Below are 20004 nucleotides of genomic sequence, written 5' to 3' on the forward strand. Positions count from 1 at the left end.
AAGCCGGTCACAAAAAGACAAATACTGTATGATTCTACTTATATGAGGTGCCTGGAAGAGCTAAGTTCAGAGAGACAGAAAGTAGACAGAATTGTAGCTCATGGGACTGCACGGGACGAGGCCAGGGCACTGTAGGTAGCCAGTGGCCATCACCCGGAGCGTTCAGTTTAGACCCGGGCTGCCCACCCAGGCCTCTGTCCACACTCAGTGGTCTGATCCTTTCTCCCTTCCCTGGAGGCACCTGCACTAAGTCTCTCGAGGGAAGAAAGCCGACCCCATCAGGGAAAGTCTGTTCAGCTGCCGGCAGACAGCAGTTTGTGTCCATGTTTGAAATTGAGCTGCAAGGATGAAGTGGTCCCCCGCTCCCCCGGTGGGCTTCGGGAGGGAGGGGAAGTCAAATCAGAGTTTTGTCCTCCTGAGATGGGGGCTTGATCTCAGTGGTTGTCGGAGGATGGAGAGCGATTCCCCAGTGAGGCGGCCTGCTTTCTCTGGTCCAAATAAGCCAAGGCCAAAGCGCTTCCTTCAGAAAATTATTTATTCCACACACTTCCCGGCAGCTTCCTCCGCCCACTGTTCCTGGGTAGCAGCTAGTCATCGACTTATCATCCTTCCCAATCCAGCAGGGCCTCCCCACCACGGAAGGCGTTCAGTTCCCAAAGCAGCGTGGACTCTTCCCTGCCCCCTCCAGTCTCAGCATGTGACAAGGGCTACTTTATCTTTCTCCCACCCCTCACTGCACCCACACCACCTTCATCGGCCAGAGCTGTCATTGGCCGATGGCCTCAGACATCCTCCAGCATCCCAGCTTGTAGGGGCTTCCCCGGGCAACCTCGCTGGCCTCCAAGACGGACAGGTGTAATGTTTGGTGTCCTCAAACTGCCCGTCACGGCAGTGGAGGGTGGCCAGTTCCCTCCCATCACTGGCACCCAGGGACAGATGGATGGGGCCGGAAGGATGGCAGGTCCTGACGCTGTGCGGCCTTCAGCGCTGGGTACCGGCGGATACAGTGCGAAGCCCTCCCTGAGTGAATCAGTGTGGTCCTCGTGGTCCAGTCCTCGGGAACCGACAGCTCTGTCCCTCAGGGCCAGATCCCACCAACGGACATTGAGGCAAGAGGCGAAAGAGTGAAGGTGACCCGAAGGGCCCTCCAAGGCAGGCGACGGCAAGCTCAGCAGGGACACCTGTGAGCAAGCTGGCCTGCGAGTTTGGAGAAGGCTTTCCTTCTCTTCTTTGTCCTCCCAACCTGGGCTGGAGGATGCGTGCCTCTTCGTGCACCGTCCAGGACACGGGAGGGCTCGTCCTCTCCTCCTCAGAGGGAAGGGGCAGGCAGAGGGCTGTGAATCACATAAAAGAAGTCTCCCAATGCCCTTGAACCTACGGCTATGCAACTCTCTGCTAATGAGAGAACTAAGCCTGGTAGTGGGACGTTGCTAGTGATTCACTACCAGGGGCCACGTGGGGAACAAAATACCATTTTACACTCTTAATAAAAAATCATTCATACCCTTTCCTGGGTGACCCAACAGGATCCGAATAAGCATCATTACAAAAACAGGTTTTCTCTTGTCTTGTCTCTAGTTTTCTTTCTTTGTTATGCTGCTATGAGATGCTTACATCATGAGCTGGTCTCAGAGTAAAAATAATACGATTCCATGCTCTGATATAAAATGAGCCTAAAAAGAACACCTGGATCCCACAAAGCAGGCACCGGAAAGTAGCTGGAAACTGGGGTGTTTGGGTTCAACTCAATTCAGTGACACAGCAAAATGTCTTAAGAGACAAAAACCAGACTTTCCAACAATGGAGAGGAGGTGATTTCTGCTTGGAAGGGGCCGCTTCTGAGCCTTTTATTGAAACAGGAGTGACTTGGGGGTCAGCAGCCTTGCTGCAATTGTAAAAAGCAAACTCCCAAGGTGCAGGCGAGGGCCTGCAGTCAGCAGATCAGTGTGGTTTCTCTTGCCTGTGGACCTGCAAGTGACCGGAAGGACCGGGGTCAGGTGGAGGCCGGGCTGTCCATGGTGGACAGGAGGTGAATGATCTGGGCCCGCTCGGCCGGGCTGAGGTGCTGGCATATGTACACCAGGGAGTCCACGGCCACCTCAGGGTTTTCTTGAACCAGGCTGCACGGGAGGGGAAAGAAGGGCGAGGTCATTCCTGCCACTGAGTTCAATGGGCCCTACGGCAGCCCCGGATCCCTGTGCAGGGCCCCTTCCCATTCCCGGGGGGCAACCAACCACCCAGATCCCCCAACACTCTTCCTGCTGTGGTCACTGGCAGCGTGACGTCCTTTGGGGCAGGAGGGAAGCAAAACAACCTCAAGGAACAACAGCGGAATCTCCTGGTCATAAGCTGTGTGACCCAAGACACAACAGTCCCCCTGAACCTCAGCTTCATCCCCCAAATGGGGTCCCATGTGCCCTGCCACCTACCCCATGGGGATGCAGGGAGCCAACCCTCCAGACAGGCTGATACAGAGTGGAAGCCAGCAGCCTGAGGCCTAGGAGTTCGGAATGTGGGTTCTCTAACCAAACACAGCTCTGGCTGTGACCTTGGACCAGGCACCCTGTATGTTCCAACAAGGACCATGAATTGAAATCACTGCACAACCTCCTGAGAGCATCCCTAGGACTCTGTGCTGGGAGATCTGGCTTGGGGGAGTGGTGGCCTCTTTGCCGGGGGGCCGGGCCGTGGACCCCGACGCCAAGGCTGAGACCGGGGACCGTGAGATGCGGTGGATTCGAGTGGCCACTCTGTGGGCAGGTGGCTGCACACGAGTCCTGGCTTTTGCGCTCGCTGACAAGTCCAAGAGGTGGGGGGGCAGGCAGGGCGGCCACTCACCCTCGGATGGTCTTGAGGACAGAGTCTCGCTTCAAGTACTCTATGTTCTCGCGGATGGTGGAGCGCAGCCCCGCCCCCGGCTGCCAATGCTGCTCCAGCCACTGCACTGCTGTCTGGTTGTTGTCCCATAGGTAGGCCTGGGGAGGGGGCAGAGGCTGCGTCAGGGAGGGACACCCTGCTGGGAGGGGCTCCCCCTCGGCCCCCGCCTGCCAGCCCACCTATCTCTGCCCCAGGCCCACCTTGACGGCCCCCTCCATCTCCATGAACCAGCGGCGCAGCATGGACTGGACATGCACGTGGCTGAGCTCGCTGCAGGCCTGCAGGACCTCCTGCTTGACCTGGTCCTCCAGCAGCAGGCGGCGCAGGCGCCAGTACAGGAAGGTGCGGGCGGTCTTCCAATCCAGGATGTCCTGCGGACAAGCCCCACCCAGGCCTGAGCCCCCAGCAACGGTGGGGCGGGGGACTCGGGAGGCTGCCGGGGCCCGGCCCTGTGCTGGGGAAGGCTCTGGGACCATTCCCATTTTACAGGCCGGGAAACTGAGGCTTGGGGAGGCGGCAGAGGCAGGACACTGCCGGGTCTCTAGGCTGCCTCTCCTGGGGAACAAACCCGGCGCCCACCTCTACCTCCAGACACAGAACACGGGCTCCCCAGAGGTACGGAGGGCTTAGGTGAGGTAGGACGGAGCACGGGACGCAGGGGTAGCAGGACTGGGGATGTCCTCGTGGGGACAGGGCAATAGGGCGGGGTTGTGATGGTCAGTGGTGGGTGAATGCAGGGTGGGAACAATGGTTCCCAAACCTGGACCAGCAGTTCTAAACACACACAGAGGTTAGATTGGTGGTTCCCAAACTTGGCTACCTATTGGAATCTGTTGGGGATCTGAAAAAAATATACTGATGCCTGGCTTCTCCCCACTCCCACCACCCATATTCTGATTTAATTGGTCTGGGAGCCACTTCTCCAGTGACCAACAGGCACTAGGATTTTTTTTTTTTTTTTTTTAAGCTCCCCAGGTGATTCTAACGTGTGGCATTTGACTCATCCCAAAGCCCTGAGCCCAAATATCCTCTGTGTGGTGGAAACCACGTGACCTTAGGATGGGCCATTCACGCGGACCCTAGAGCTGCAGGCTCTTACAGAGATGGCACCCTTCTCCAACATCCTGCTGGGCTTGTCGTGGAGGTCGGCGAACTGCACCGCCACCTGGTGGTAGATGGGCAGCAGCAGGTCCTCCCGGGCCTTCAGCTGGCCCTCCAGCTCCTTGCGGTCCTTGTCGGAGAGCTCAGACGTTCCTGCAGGCAAGGGCAAGAACCAGGGTGTGCAAGACAGGCCTCAGCTTTAACTCCGATAATGCCCAGAAGTCAAGTCGCTTGTGCAGTCTCAAAAATGCACCCAGAGTTGCAAGACAGCATTCAACACGCAACTTCAAATGTATCCCCTTTTATCAGGCCCACTGTGCTTACAGGACACTATCAGTTACCACTTTTAATATATATGGTAAAATCTAATAAGGGAATATTATAAACAAGTCTATGCCAATTCGATAATTTAGATGAAACAGACAAATTCCTTGAAATATACAAACTATGAAAGCTCACCTAAGAGGAAACAGATTAAACTGAACATTCCTAGATATAATAAAGAAGTTGAATTTGTAGTTAGAAACCTGCTATCAAAGATTTAAAGACATAGTGCCAATTCAAACTCAGAAAATAGGAGGAAACACTTCTCAACTCGCCCTGTGATATCAGCATTCCCCTGATACCAAATCAAAGAAATTATACACCCATCATCACCATCATCATAAATCCTGTGAATTTATGATGACAGAGGTCAGTTATAAAGACACTGACACCTAACATGGACTTTTAAAGAGAATTAACACCTCAAGTTACAAGTGAAACAAAGCTATCACTCAAACAAAAATATGTCTGATGGAAAAATTCTAAAGGGTAATTTTGCTACCAAAATTCTAATGTTTCTTATTGGCTCGAAATACTTCAATTATTATATCTTGTGTGTGCCGAGAAATACATTCACTAAGGCATAGTGTATATTTTTTAATGTTAAAGGAGTTGATACACTGTATGTGAACATTTAAAATATCTCATAATTTTTGTTGCTGTGTTTTGGTATGTCTTCGCTATTTTTAATATACCACAAACCTCCAGCAATGAGCGGGCTGAGACTCTCTTGACCTCTGAGAAGTGGTTCATTTCAGACCCACTCACCTAGCTGTTCCATGAGCTTCTTGTAAATTGGGTCGATCCTTCTCATGGTCTTTACCAGATCTTTCTTCCGGTACTTAATCTCCACTGTTCCCTCTGGCTCCAGAACACTCGCTCTGAAAAAAACAGCAGCAGGGGGGTGGTGTATGAGGTGTCCCCCAGCAAGCGACAGCCAGAGGACACTGCAGGGGGAGGCAAGACAGCCAGAAAAAATCTGGTGTCAGTTCTCTGCTCTTTCATTGACTCACTGTGTGACCTTGGGCAAGTCACTTCCCCTCTCTGGTCATCTGCTTCTACATCCATAGAATGAAGAACTAAACCAGCTTTTAAAATAAAGTGTTCTGGGACTTCCCTGGCGGTCCAGTGGTTCACACTCCGTGCTTCCACTGCAGGGGGCACGAGTTTGATTCCTGGTTGGGGAACTAAGTTCTCACACGCCTCATGGTGAGGCCAAAAAGTAAAAAATGGAATGGAATGGAATGGATTGTTCTGAACTCTGGAAGGCCCTTTCAGCTCCAAGAGTGTATGACTTTCTCCAGAACAACATAAGCCTCGAGCTCTTCAGCCACAGTCCTTTCTGGCCTTCCTAATCTCTGCTCTCCTAGGGCCAGGGTACTGTTTGTGATCTCCTTAAAGCACACAAAGGCTTTTGTGAGGGATCCAAGGTATGAGTGACCCTCTCATTCCCAACTCTCTCACTCACCCCTCAGTCTCCCCCTGCCCCCTTTTCTTTTGATAGCTTGGAAACCCTGAGCAATACTATATGTAGCTCTGAGCTTCCTGGTGACCAGAGTGAAAAGTTAATGAAGACCCCATTCAAGGCTGTTCTCGTCCTGAGTATTCCTGGAGGGTGATCTCAGCAGCCTTCCATGAAGGTCTAGGGCCACTGAAGGCAGAGCAGGTTTGGCTCATTTGCACCATATCACAATGCCTAACACACCGCCTGAGACATAGGAGGTACCCAATAAATATTCATTGGATTATGGAATGAATAAGGGAATAGACACAGGAAGAAGGTGCCTATCTATATTTTGGGCAGAACTACTCTTGAAGCCTTTAGAGTATACACAGCATTTGGCATAGTCTTCATTTTGAAGGCACTCAAACACTGAGTTGCAAGTATTATTGTCATTATCCTTTCTGTAAGAGTTCCTGGGATGAATTCTGAATTTAAAAAAAATGTGCCAAGAAGGTTTCTCTCCCCTGAAGAACTGGTATCCTCTCATCCAAGTATTCATTTAGTCATTCGTTTGGCCAGTATTTCCCAAGCACCCACTAGGAGTCAGGCACTGTACTGGGCCCCGGGTTATAAAACTGAAAAAAACCCAGTCTCTGCAGGAGAGCTTTAGGAGAGGCTCAGAGTCTAGTAAGAACTAGATGACTGGTCATATTTCCCTTTTCATCCTGGCTGCCAGGAAGCTCAGATGCTTTGGGTCTTTCTTAATTTGATTGCAAACCTCCTTGGGAAGCAGGTGAGTATAAGTGATGAAAGAAGAGACAACAGGGGGCTTCCCTGGTGGCGCAGTGGTTGAGAGTCCACCTGCCAATGCAGGGGACACAGGTTCGTGCCCCGGTCCGGGAGGATCCCACATGCCACGGAGCAGCTAGGCCCGTGAGCCATGGCCGCTGAGCCTGCGCCTCCAGAGCCTGTGCTCCGCAACGGGAGAGGCCACAGCAGTGAGAGGCCCGCGTACCAAAAAAAAAAAACCAAGAAGAGACAACAATTCCTCCACCACTTCTGGGCTCCAGCCACTAATTCTACTGAGAAAATCCAGTCGTACACTGGATGCTAGTTTCAGATTGGTAAAACTGGAGGCCCTCTGTCCCTTCAGAAACTCAGAACACCCCTGCGATCCTCAAGCCAGTGGCTCAAAGGTGATGGGGCCTAAGGACTGGGAGTGAGAACAAGAAGAGGCTAAGGTGGGCTGGGGGTGGCACATCCACCTGCTCTCTCTGTCCGCGTATATTTCTATGCACAGTGGGTTGATGGACATGTCCATGACTGCCCAGGAGCCTCCCCGGAGCTCCGCGCAGGGCGGGATGTAGATCAGGATAGGCTGTTTGTACTTCCGGAGGCCGTCCACGATGTAGGCTCCAAACTTCAGCACCTGGTCGTACATGTCTGAAAAGCAAGGCAGCCACGCGGTGAGGTGACTGCAGGCCCCAGTCTTCGCTGTCCTGGGGGTTCTGGGAGAGCGTGGTCAGCTGGGAGGCCGTACAGCGCTACGGAAAGACTCTCCCTGGGCCGAGAGGCAGGAACCGGCCCAGGCACGGATTGCTCCTTAAGTGCCCACGGGACCTTGGACAGGTGCCCCTCCCTTCCTGGGCCTCAGTGTCCTCACCTGGAAAAGGCGGCGCAGCACGATTGCTAAGATTCCTTCCAGCTCTGACTCTGAGATGCACCCGGCCTGTCCCGCTATTCCCAGAACAGAACCCTCCCCAACAATAACACAGGCCCTTCCCTCCTGTCCACAGGCACATGGTCCTTATTTGCTACCAAGAGGCGCCCATCCAGTACCAGGCACCCTACATGGTAACAAGAGCACCGTAACAAACTCCACCATAATCACACTGAGAGTAAACACCACGTGCCAGTGATGGGCTCAGTGAGTCGTCACCTTGGCCCTTGAGTTGGTCCTATTCTTACTCCCCTCATAGAGGAGGGAAACTGCGGCTCGGAGCAGCCACCCACCCACCCAGCAAGGATTCAGACCAGGTCTGCCGGCCCCCGTCCAGCTCTTTCCTCAACGTCCCACTGATACAGTCACTGTGTCTTGAAATGAGCCCGGTGGCTTAAGAAGCACTTGCGTGACTGTCAGGTCACTGATGCTCACAGCAGCCCCCTGAGGAGGGCAGGCACCTTCTCCCCATCTTACCAAGTGGGGAGGTGACAGCCCAGGTCACTGGGCAGCTTCCCGGGGCCGCCCCTGCCTCCCCTACCACTCCTGGTGTGACCGTGACCTCCAGCAAGTCACCCCAGGCACCCTCAGTTAGTTCCTCAATTGTAAAACGGGCGGCGTTACCTGAACGGCTCAGGGTTGGGGGAGCTGAGCGAAAATGACGATGTGACCCCGAGGGGGCTGTCCTGCGTGCTGACCCCGAGGCTTCAGGGCACCCACAAGGAAGGCCACTTTACCTTTCATGCCACCGGAGAAGCCCCTCCAGTTGGCAAAGATGATGAGGGGCAACTTCTCCCGGTTGAAATCCTGGATGGCCTGGGCTGTCTTGTAGGCCGAGTCTGGGAACCACACCTGGCCTGCCTGCTGGATTATCTGGAACACAGAGTGGCCTGGGTCCGATTCCTCTGTGCAAGGGCAGCCCCGGAACACGGGACGGCCGACCGCACTTCACCCCGGAGGACAGGCAGTCTGATCCGAGCTGGCACCAAGGTGGGAGCCAGGGCTCATGGGCAAGGCCCAAAGCTCGTCTGTAACCCTCAGACACGTGACCCTCACGCTGCGGCCCAGGGAGGCTCCTGTTGCCCACTGACAGGCGCCGAGCTAGTGGAGGCCACTCTGAATGGGGTCCGAGGACCCGCCCTCTGACTTCTGAACTCCTCCCAGTATGTGGTGTGACCCGCCCTAGAAATAGCAACAGTGATGGGGGCTGGAGGTGGGAGGGATTCCTAGGGACCCGTCATCCTCTGAGGAAGACGGTGCAGAGCACTATGCACCCCGCAGAGAGTGCTGAGGCCCCCCCAGGGCCAAGGTGTCCTCTGGTCTCTGAGCCGGAAAGACAGAGGTGTGACCACCTAAGACCCACTCTTGTCGGCTGAGCCAGCCAAAACAGCAGCCCCGGCAAAACTACCATGAATGGCTAACAGCACCTGTCACACCTGTCAGAATGGCTAACAGCAAAAAGTCTGCAATAACAAATGTTGGTGAGGATGTGGACGAAAGGGAACCCTCATACAATGCCGGTGGGAATGTTAATTGGTGCAGCTACTCAGGAAAACAGTAAGGAGGTTTCTCAAAAAGCTAAAAATAGAACTACCATACAACCTGGCACTTCTCCTCCTGGGTATATATCCAAAGAAAACAAACGCACTAATTTGAAAAGAAACACGCACCCCAATGTTCACAGCAGCACTATTTACAATAGCCAAGACATGGAAGGAACCCAAGTGTCCATCAACAGACAAATGGATAAAGAAGATGCGGTACATATAGACAATGGAATACTACTCGGCCATTAAAAAGAATGAAATTCTGACATTTGCAGCAATGTGGATGGGCCTAGAGAATATTATACTTAGTGAAAGAGGTCAGAGAGAGAAAGACAAACACAGGATGATATCACTTATATGTGGAATCTAAAAAATAATACAGATGAACGTATACGCAAAACAGAAACAGGCTCACAGATAGAAAACAAGGTAGTGGTTACGAAAGGTGAAAAGGGAAGGCGGAAGGGGCATATTAGGGGTATGGGATTAAGAGATACAAACTGCAATGTATAAAATAGATAAGCAACAAGGATCTAGTGTATAGCACAGGGAACTATAGCCATTATCTTGTAATAACTTTTTTTTTTTTTTTTTTTTGCGGTACGTGGGCCTCTCACTGCCGTGGCCTCTCCCGTTGCGGAGCACAGGCTCCGGACGCGCAGGCTCAGTGGCCATGGCTCACGGGCCCAGCCGCTCCGCGGCACGTGGGATCTTCCCGGACCGGGGCACGAACCCGTGTCCCCTGCGTCGGCAGGCGGACCCTCAACCACTGCGCCACCAGGGAAGCCCTGTAATAACTTTTAATGGAGCATAATCTGTAAAAATGCTGAATCACTGTGCTGTACACCTGAAATGAATATGATAATGTAAGTAAACTACACTTCAATTTAAAAAAACAACACGAAAATAGCAGCCCCAGCTCCCTGGCCCCTAACCTTGGCCTCGGAATCCAGGTTGGCAGGGTCTGCGGGCACAGCCAACTCCACTGTCCGTGTCTCTGCAGCGATCACTCCGACGGGGATCCCCCCAAGCCTGCAAGGTGGAGCACGAGAGAAGTGGGGTGCTGGGCAGCATCCCAGGCAGATGTGGGGACTGGTGAGTCCAGCCAGCCCGAGCTGATATTCTACACGTGATATTCTACAGGCACATGGGCTGGGTCCTGGGTGGCCAGGATGAGGGCATACAGAGGAGAATGCTGTTTTCAGTCTGGCAGGTTATTCTACGGGAAGGCAAAGCAGAAGCCCCAAAGCAGTGAAAAGCCTCACAGACTAGCAGGGTGGCAAGGTCCTTTGGGTGCCCTTGTTGGGGCAACAGCGGCCATGGTTGCGGGGAGGGTCAGGCCAGTGCAGGGACGGGAGCAGCACTGTCCACTAGAACTTTCCGTGATGATGGCCACGTTCTCTATCTGCCTGACCAGTGTGGCAGCCGCGAGCTGCACGTGACCACTGAGCATTTGGAATGCGGCAGGGACAGCGGAGGAACTGAATATGTGTCATGCTCTCTCACTGTAACTCATCTGAATTTGAACTGCCATGTGTGGCCAGCAGCTACCATGGCGGACAGCATGGGTCCAGACACCACGTCACATCTGGAAAAGGGCTGAGGGTTGCTGAGCCTGAAGGAGCTTCAGTCACGGGGAGTCCATGGCATCGGTATCTATCACCGCTTACCACTGGCTGCCCCCAGCCACATGCGGCACTTAATTACTCTCATTTACACTCCCAACAGTTGTATGAGGCAGGTTTGGGGAGAGCAGTCTTCAAATAAAGAGCTTCCTTATGGAGGGAGGAGTAGATTTCATCTCGTTTAAAAAACATATTTAAAAAAAAATAGGGCTTCCCTGGTGGCGCAGTGGTTGGGAGTCCGCCTGCCGATGCAGGGGACACGGGGTCGTGCCCCAGTCCGGGGGGATCCCACATGCCGCGGAGCGGCTGGGCCCGTAAGCCATGGCCGTTGGGCCTGCGCATCCGGAGCCTGTGCTCCGCAACGTAATGACAGTGGTGGTAGCTGCTACCACCTGTGGAGTGGTTATGATTTTTTAAAAGCTTTTTATTTATTATTATTATTATTTTTTTAATTTTTTGGCCGCGTTGTGTGGCACGTGGGATCTTAGTTCCCTGACCAGGGAGCAAACCTGCGCCCCCTGCAGTGGAAGCGTGGAGTCTTAGCCACTCAACAGCCAGGGAACTCCCTGTTTATATTTTAAGTGCCTAACATATGTTATCTCTTCTAATCATCACAACAATCCTTTGGGGTGGGGGAGGTGTCGAATTATTACGCCCATTTTACAGATGAGGATGTAAAGGCCCAGAGAGGGTAAATGACGGAGCTCAGGTCCGACTCCAGAACCTGGACTTGAAGCAACTACATCGTGTCAGGAATCTGAGCGGTAAATTATGAGGATGCTGCTCTGGGCTCCATATAAAGAGGAACTTTGGGGCAGCTGGAGTGATCCAAAAAGATAAGGGCTATGCCACTGAGCAATGAGAGGCTCAGCTTTCAAAGCATTCAAGCATTTAAGCCTTCTGCCAGCTATGGTCTACAACAGGGGTTCCTGCCTGTGGCCCTCCTGAAATGGGAATTCACAGTTCTGACTGTCTGTGCAGTTTCCGGGGGAGTACCAGGGCCACCTTCTGATTCCCAAAGGGGTCCATGGCCCCCTTGGCTAGGGACCCCTGCCCCAGGGGCAGACATGAGGGGCAAGGGTGCTGGCCCCAGCAAGAGGTTGGCTGAGATGCCTTCTAAAGCCACAGACAAATCCAGACTTTATGAAGACGTTCATTATCCAGAAAACCATCCTCCTTGCCCCCCACTGTTTTTTCTTTCAGAAAATCCTGGGGCCAGGGAGAAAGTGTCCCTAGGGGCCACCTAGGAGGAAAGAATCCCTGGCTTTGTACCTGGGAGTCCCAATACCTGGGGAGGCCAGGTGTGTACTGCCTGCCCCATCCTCGGGGTTACCTTGCTCGTCCCGTCACCACGGTCTGGGCCCAGGGCACCATGATTTCCTTGAAACTGCCCTGGTCGAAGAATCCACTCTGCCAGGATCCCTTCAGGGCTGTGGGAAGAAGGGCAGAAGGCCAGGCCAGGGGCTGGATTGATAAGGGCCCCCCAGAGACCCCCAGAGAGCAGGGGCAGATTGCTCTCCCATCTCCCTAAGGACAGCCTGACCTTGACAGCCCCAATACCTTTTTTCCTGGAAAACTACACAGATATCGACCCTTCCCCCGCCCCCCCAACACACAAAACCAGGGCTGCAAAAAATATAGCAAGTCAGGAATTCAGTCCATATAGAACATCCAACTATATACATCAACTCCTGTCAAGGCCAAACACAAGGAGACCCTAATCACAGTCTCTGCCTTTTCTTCCCAAGAGGCAAAGAGAGCTGATGGATGCCTTCGGAAGGCAGGATTTCAAGAAGGGACCACCTGCCCCAAAAAACTCATCCCTGACCTGGTGGCTGCAGCTTCAAAACCATTTAACTGGGAAGAAAGTGTTCAATTTTAGAGACACACACACACACACACACACACAGAGAGAAAGAGAATGAATATGATGATGTCAATTGCAGCTATCCCTGGAGAGGATGTGGTGCCAGGAATCCACACCACGGTGTAAATGACTGCAGTTTGGACACGAGGTGCCAGGTAGCATGAGAGATCTCAAGTTGCAGGAGTGGGAGGTTGGGCTTCTGGGAACAAAGCAGCCCAACCTCAGTGTCTGCCTGGGGGCTGGCCCGACTAGCTGGAGAAAACTGTCAGTAATGTATCAGGCATTTTTAAAATCAAGATAAAGCCAGTGCTCTCAGGCAAGAAAGCCCAAGAGAAATGGCTGAGGGAGAAGCAGGGCGTGGGGCTTCTTTTGCTGGCAGGGCCTGGCGAGCTGCTCCTGGCAGCACGTCCCCCGCCCCACACAGCTGGATGGGGAGGCCAAGTTCTAAAGGGGACAGCGTGTGAAATTCTAGACTCGGGATTGTGGTAACAGGGGCAGCTCAGCTTTCCTGTTCTGGTTGCTCCGAATGTAATCAAATACTTCCAGGAGGCCTACCTGTCCCTTTCAGAGAGAGAGAGAGAGAGAGAGAGAGATAATTGTGTGTGTGAAAGCATGTGGGTGCACATGGGTGTGTTTGAACATGTGGGTGCACATCTATCCATGTGAATCTGCAAACGTGGGTATAGAAGAGGCTAAGTTGCTCGTCCTGAGTAAACTCGTGGAGAGTTACCTTATTAGGTTTAGCCAAAGAGAAAAAGAAAGAGAGAGAGAGGGAGAGAGAGAAGCATTCTTCTCTTTGAAACCCTGATGTTATAGCACCAGAGTTTCCACCTATGTAACCTCATTTGGGGAAATTTGGGGAGGGAGGCCATGACCTCTGCTACCCTTCACCTCCATCCATCAGCTCCAGAAACCAGAGGCTGTTTCCACCCCTTCTTGGTCAATAGCTCAGGAAAAGCTTAGAGAAAAATCTCCATTCCTCCAACCGCTTTGCATTCGATCTCAGGTGTATCCCTCTGGGATATCTGACCAAGTAACAGTGCTTCTATCGACACGTTCCTTTATCCCAGGCACAGAAAAGAAACCCCAAGACCCAGGTCTCAGGCAAAGCCCTTTAGGACTTACTTGGGTGAGGCCTTCCTGCAAGCAACCACCGGGGGTCATAGGGCGCGCGAGATGGTTGGAATTCAATCTCTCTGTCAATGGGGTCAGTGGGTGTGATGATTGGGACTGGGCTGCGATTATCCTAGAAAAGAAAGCCAGGTCTCCAACTCAGTCCTCTGTGCTTGTCAATAACGTCTGCAGTCTGCTCTTTGCCCTCCTCTCCTCCTCTGGTGGTGATGCCTGGTTACGTGACAGAAGCCCAACCCCAAATAGCTCATCATCACATTTATGAGTAGCATTTGGTGAGGGGCCTAGTAAGTGCCGGGCTCTACACATCATGTCACTTAACCATCATGATAACACCCTGGGGTGGGTGCTATTGTTATTCCCATTTCACAGATGAGGAAACCGAGGCTCAGAAAGATTAAGAGATGGTCCTGAGGTCTCATTACTACGGAGGAGGAAGCCAAGAATCGAATCGAGCCTGACTGCAAAGCTTGAGGATTCTCTGTTGTCCAATGTTACCTCTTTTGATGAGAGGAAATGCCACCTTTATTTTGTTGTTGTTAGAGAACAGCCTTTTATTCTGTTTGTTCAGGCACCAACCATCCGCTATTCCCTTAGAGAATTTACAATGACACAGAAATAGTACAGAGGTGATTTTTTTGGTAAATGAAACTATTTCCCTGGGTATAAAGAGGATATTTAGCAATTAACTTTCTGAGTTGTGGGATTAACAAACAAAGATTTAAAAACAAATATTAAAGTTGCTGATGTTTGACATTAAAATTCAAAGCACCTTGTGTGTAAAATTCTAGCTGTATTATCTCAGGGTAATTAGTTTGCTGGTAATTGTCATACAGGATGGCATGTGCATTTTAGAGGCTTGTTTCTACTCACTTACTGGCCATATTACCTTGGACAAGGTACTGCATTTCTTTAAATCTCAATTTCCTTATCTGTAAAGTGGTAATAATAATAGCAGCTCTCCGATAGCGCTGTTGTGAGGATTTAACAACATTATGAAGATAAAGAGCTTCTTCACATAATGACTTTAGTAAGTACTCAGTAAATATTAGTGATGACTCTTAAATCTTGGTCTTGGTGTAGGAGTTGTAAGAACTCTATTTTGTTTTTAAATTCATTAAATACATCATTCCACATTTAACACATGTCCATCCACATTGAAATTGCCACCTCTTTCTGAAGGATTGACAGAGAGCATCCTTACAATGGCATTAAAAAAAAAAAAAAAAAAGCAAAGAACAGCAAGTACAGGGCTTGGTATCAGAGAGGGAAGGAGGGAGGAGTAAAGAAAAATTAAACCCAGCCACATCTTCAGTGCTCCCTGTTCCCCGCACCCCCTGCCAAATGAACTTGACAACAGAGTCTTCCAGGCTCTAAGCTGCAAGGGGGATACTGCACCTTTGGCATATAGGACAGCCACTCCAGGATGGTACAAACACCCTCGAAGTCATCCGGCACGGTGACATGGGAGACACCATTGTAATGCATGATCTGCACGCCGCCCAGCTGGTTGTTGGATGTGTAAACCTCTCTGCCCAGGACCTGCTTTGACATGGCAGGGTTAGCAAGGTTCTGCCCAGCCCGGGGCCCTTCCACCTGTTCGGAAGTCATCTCCCTCAGTGGTCCTCAGCCCTGGCTGCATGTTAGAATCATCTGGGAGCTTTCAAAAGTCCCGATGCCCCGGCTGTACCCAGACGGATTACATCAGAATCTTTGGTATTTTCTTTTTTAACTTCCAGAAAATTCCAATATGTAGCCCAATTTGAGAACCAGTGATCCAGCTGATTACTCTAGTCAACTCCAAAGCAAAACCCTACCTAACATTTCTGATGCAGCAGGTCTGCAGTGTGGCCTGAGAATTTGCATTTTTATGTGATCCCAGGTGATGCTGCTGGTTCAGGGGCCGGACTTTGAGACCCTCAGTGGGATTTTAGCAGATATTATGTTATGGAGGCTTTACAGCAATGTGGAAAGCATTTCAATACAGTGCAAAAGTCAAATGAAACTGCACTCACTAGGAGTCTAACCATGTTAAGATATAAGATGAGAGGAAAATACACCAAAATTATAGTAGGAGCAAAATTACTTTTGGGGGGGTCTTTTTCCAATTTTCTGCAATGTGTAATGCCATTTTAATAATTTTTAAAATTTCAATAATATTTAAAAATTTAAATTACAGTCATACAGAGTTAGTTCCACCAGAAGAGCCTAATATATATACATATTTTTTGGGGGTCATAAGAGGCCCATATAACTGCAAAATGGAAAAACAGCTCTTACATCAGTAGGGATGAAACTGGTTTCATGTTGAGAAAAATCCCCCATCGGGGACACTGGGAAAGTTAAAATGACCCCTCCCCCACCCCGCCCCTGCATGTCCACTCCCCAGTGGCCCCTTCAAGGTCACCTTGTTGAGAGCCATTGCCCCTGTCAGGATGATGTGGGAATTCTCCACCTGGATCACTCGCTGGCCCAGCCTCACCAAGTAGGCCCCGATCCCAAGGGCTCGGCAGGTCACCTGTGGAGACAGGATCCCTCCTACATACCCCAGAGCCACGTGCCCCACCTCCCACAGTGGGGACAGCCCAGGGACCCGCTGGGCACCAACGGAAGTTAAGCTTGGCCACTAGCAACCTGATTGGAGGCCAAACAGCGTGACACAAGCCTTCCTTCAGGGTGCCTGACCTCGGCCTCCTAACCAGAAAGAATGGGGTTAGCAAAGAAGAGTGTTATAAAGACAGCAGAAGTGGAAAGTTCTGGTTCTTGCTTCAGGAGGCATGTCTGTGGCTCTTCTGAACTTGGCCACTCCTGAGACATTGCAGCCGTTCACACAACCAAAGGAGGCCTAAGAGGGCGTGTGAAACTGGAAAAATCCGAGCGAGGTCTGTACTGAGTTAACCGTATTGTGTCAATGTCAATGTCCCAGTTTTGATCACGTCGGATGGTTATACTGTCACGGGGAAAGCTGGGTGATGGGTACATAGGACCTGCCTATGCTATCTCGTATCTGGTTTGTCCTAAACTATTTCAAAATAAAAAGACATACAGGGCTTCCCTGGTGGCGCAGTGGTTGAGCGTCCGCCTGCCGATGCGGGGGACGCGGGTTCGTGCCCCGGTCCAGGAAGATCCCACATGTCGCGGAGCGGCTGAGCCCGTGAGCCACGGCCACTGAGCCTGCGCGTCCGGAGCCTGTGCTCCGCAATGGGAGAGGCCACAGCAGTGAGAGGCCCGCGTACCGCAAAAAAAAAAAAAAAAAGACATACGGGCAGATCTCATTTTATTGCACTTCACGGATATTGCTTTTTTTTTTTTTATAACAAACTTAAGGTTTCTGGCAACTCTGTGTGTCAGATGATGGTTAGCATTTTCTAGCAATAAAGGATTTTTAAATTAAGGTGTGTACATTTTAAAAAGACATTAATGCTATTGCACACTTAATAGACTACAGTATAGTATAAACATAACTTTTACATGGACTGAGAAACCAAAACATCCGTGTGACGTTTATTGCGATATCCACTTTATTGCAACATTTGCTTTATGGTAGAGGTCTGGAACCAAACCTGCAACATCTCTGAGGTGTGCCTGTCTGTATATATATATATATATATATATATATATATATATATATATATAAATAAATAAAAGATACATATATATTTATATATTTTTGGAATATATAAAAATATATGTATCTTTTTATATCCTTCCAAATAAAAATATTTTGGAATATGTAAATATATGCATAAATCTTTTTATTTTGAAATATATATGAAACATATTTAAATGACATCTAGAAAACAAGCCTAAGGAAGACACTCACGGCCAACATCTTCCACCTTGGAAACTGAATATACAACACTGAAGGTAAAAATCATATCCTGAGTGACAGTTTACCATTGAAAAGTACTATTACTATGACTCTACCAGAAACAGAAAATATTTTTCAAAAGGCCAAACTGGGGAGCGGGAAGAGAGTCATTTAGTACCAGTTAAAATCGGACACAAGTTCTTCTAAATACTCAGTACCTTTAAAATAAGAGGTGATTGGCCCCTGATTCAAACCAACCAACTCTAACAAGATATTTTTGAGATAACTATTCAAACTGAACCCAAACTCTGTTCTGATGATATTAAAGAAGTGCCATTGATACTGCTGGGTGTAATAGTACTGTGGTTATGTTTTTTTGTTTGTTTGTTTTGTTTTGTTTTGGTACGCGGGCCTCTCACTGCTGTGGCCTCTCCCGTAGCGGAGCACAGGCTCCGGACGCGCAGGCTCAGCGGCCATGGCTCGCGGGCCCAGCCGCTCCGCGGCACGTGGGATCCTCCCGGACCCGGGCACGTACCCGTCTCCCCTGCATCGGCAGGCGGACTCGCAACCACTGCGCCACCAGGGAAGCCCTGCGGTTATGGTTTTTTTTTTTTTTTTTTTTTTTGTGGTACGCGGGCCTCTCACTGTCGTGGCCTCTCCCGTTGCAGAGCACAGGCTCCGGACGCGCAGGCTCAGCGGCCATGGCTCGCGGGCCCAGCCGCTCCGCAGCACATGGGATCCTCCCGGACCCGGCACGTACCCGTTTCCCCTGCATCGGCAGGCGGACTCTCAACCACTGCGCCACCAGGGAAGCCCTGCGGTTATGTTTTTTAAAAATGAGGGGGGGAGATTAATCTAGTAAAGATCCACATTGGGGTACTTACAGATGGAAAGATATAAGTGGAATTTGCTTTAAAATATTTCAGAACGGGGGGCCGAGGGACTGGGGACATAGGAATGGTTACACGGTGCTAATTGTTGGAGCTGGTGATGAGTACATAGGGCTCATTAGCAATTCTCTTTACTTTCTTGACTATTTTAAAGTTTCTATAACAAAAAGTTGAGACGGAAAAGAAAATAGGAGGGGACTCACCAAGCTGATGGTAACAATCTCATCATAATCCAGGGAGGTCTCCCCAGCAATCATGCCTGAGCCCCTCAGATTCTCTACGCCCAGGCCATCCTCCTTCCCAATGATATCCGTGATGACATACCTTCAAGAACCAAATGCGAGTTAAACACTGAGCTCTAGCCCAGAAAAATCCAAGGCTGATGCGTTTCCCAAGGACCCGAGGAAGGAAGGCTAAGCAAGGTGAGGGATTGGAAAGTGATAAAGCAGCCAGAGGTGAGATGAAGGCAGGGGTCTAGGCCCCCTGATGACTGGCCCTAAAGTTTCTAGAAGGGCAAGTAACAGCATCGATAATTAGCACCCCTCCAACCAAAGATGAAGTTTGCCTATTCAGAGGCTGTCCTAATGAAATGTCCCCCCACCCTGCATTCCTCCAGAAACAATCTAGTATAGCCTTTGGTCTACAGAGACATGGGGGTATATATACAAGGAGAAGCCACTTGGTTCGTAATCATCAATCAATCAATCAAGATTCCATGGCCATATAAGTACACTGTACAGCCTAAACCATTAGGGATTCACAAGGCATTTCAGTGCATTAAATGTTCTGAGAAGGCCTGCAATAAAGACGCTTGTTGGATCTCATTTAACCCAGTGTTTCCCAAACTTACTTGACTATGGAAAATTTTCACTCCCTCCCATCCTCCCAAATCACCAACTAACATTCCAGGAAACTCAGCCTGGGAAATTCTGATTTAAATCAGAATCTGATTTTAAAAACCCACAACCTTCCCTGGAAAAGACAGCCAGTATTGCCCTTGACGTTCTCACGGAGCAGGCCCTCCCTGCATCTTCCCAGCTCACCAAATCACCGCTCAGTCCGTTTGGCTAATTTGGTCACAAAATGTGAACCTGCAGCTCCGGGGACACTGTGGGAACCCAACCTAATTCTCCTTGCATGATGTGTTATTTTTGTGAAGGGCGTGCCTCATTTGGGGATGACAAGGATGGGCTCACCCTAAAGGAAGCCCCAAGTGTCTGGGCTATCAGTGCCCCCAGTGGAGCTCAGGGGTCCCATTGTACAAACACTACCACCTGCTTGATATACTGTCACAAGCCCAGAGGTGAAGAGGCAGATTCCCTGGGAGTAGCTGAAATTAACCACAGGCAAAATGAAGGAGCTGCCTGGTAAGTTATTTACCTGGATTCTCCTTCTTCCTCGATGTGTTTACAATGGACGGAGTTCAGGGAGCTGATTGTGGTGTAGTCTTGGGGAGTCAGGTACAGGTATTTAATTCCCTTAAAAATACATACTTCGGTAAGGCTGTGAGTCCAGCTTCGTGCACTCAACAGCCACTGTTTTGTTTTAATGTCAACACTGTGTTGGGTGGGCGGGGGTGTTAATAACAGCATGTTAATAACACAGTCACCTGTCTGATGTTAATATCATGTTAATAACAGCAATAAACTGAAGGTCTGCTCTGTGCT

At 50.4% G+C, this 20004-nt stretch overlaps 1 protein-coding gene across 8 annotated transcripts in view; it reads right to left on the reverse strand.

The window, feature by feature from the left end:
* Window positions 1-517: 517 nt before the first annotated feature.
* Window positions 518-20004, reverse strand: part of ACACB (acetyl-CoA carboxylase beta) — a 109189-nt gene continuing 89702 nt past the window's right edge. For all 8 annotated transcript variants that reach the window (XM_067014676.1, XM_067014681.1, XM_067014677.1 and 5 more), the window contains 14 exons: window positions 19718-19815; window positions 18541-18661; window positions 16044-16154; window positions 15035-15178; window positions 13631-13751; window positions 11972-12068; window positions 9949-10045; window positions 8204-8339; window positions 7012-7189; window positions 5071-5183; window positions 3977-4131; window positions 3078-3248; window positions 2839-2975; window positions 518-2120 (listed from right to left, as the gene is read on the reverse strand). In XM_067014676.1, the coding sequence (XP_066870777.1) occupies window positions 1994-2120; window positions 2839-2975; window positions 3078-3248; window positions 3977-4131; window positions 5071-5183; window positions 7012-7189; window positions 8204-8339; window positions 9949-10045; window positions 11972-12068; window positions 13631-13751; window positions 15035-15178; window positions 16044-16154; window positions 18541-18661; window positions 19718-19815 (1806 nt within the window). In that variant the 3' untranslated portion in view covers window positions 518-1993. The remainder of the gene's footprint in view (window positions 2121-2838; window positions 2976-3077; window positions 3249-3976; window positions 4132-5070; window positions 5184-7011; window positions 7190-8203; window positions 8340-9948; window positions 10046-11971; window positions 12069-13630; window positions 13752-15034; window positions 15179-16043; window positions 16155-18540; window positions 18662-19717; window positions 19816-20004) is intronic.

Source organism: Kogia breviceps, chromosome 15, assembly GCF_026419965.1.
Source record: "Kogia breviceps isolate mKogBre1 chromosome 15, mKogBre1 haplotype 1, whole genome shotgun sequence".
Taxonomy (NCBI): domain Eukaryota; kingdom Metazoa; phylum Chordata; class Mammalia; order Artiodactyla; family Physeteridae; genus Kogia; species Kogia breviceps.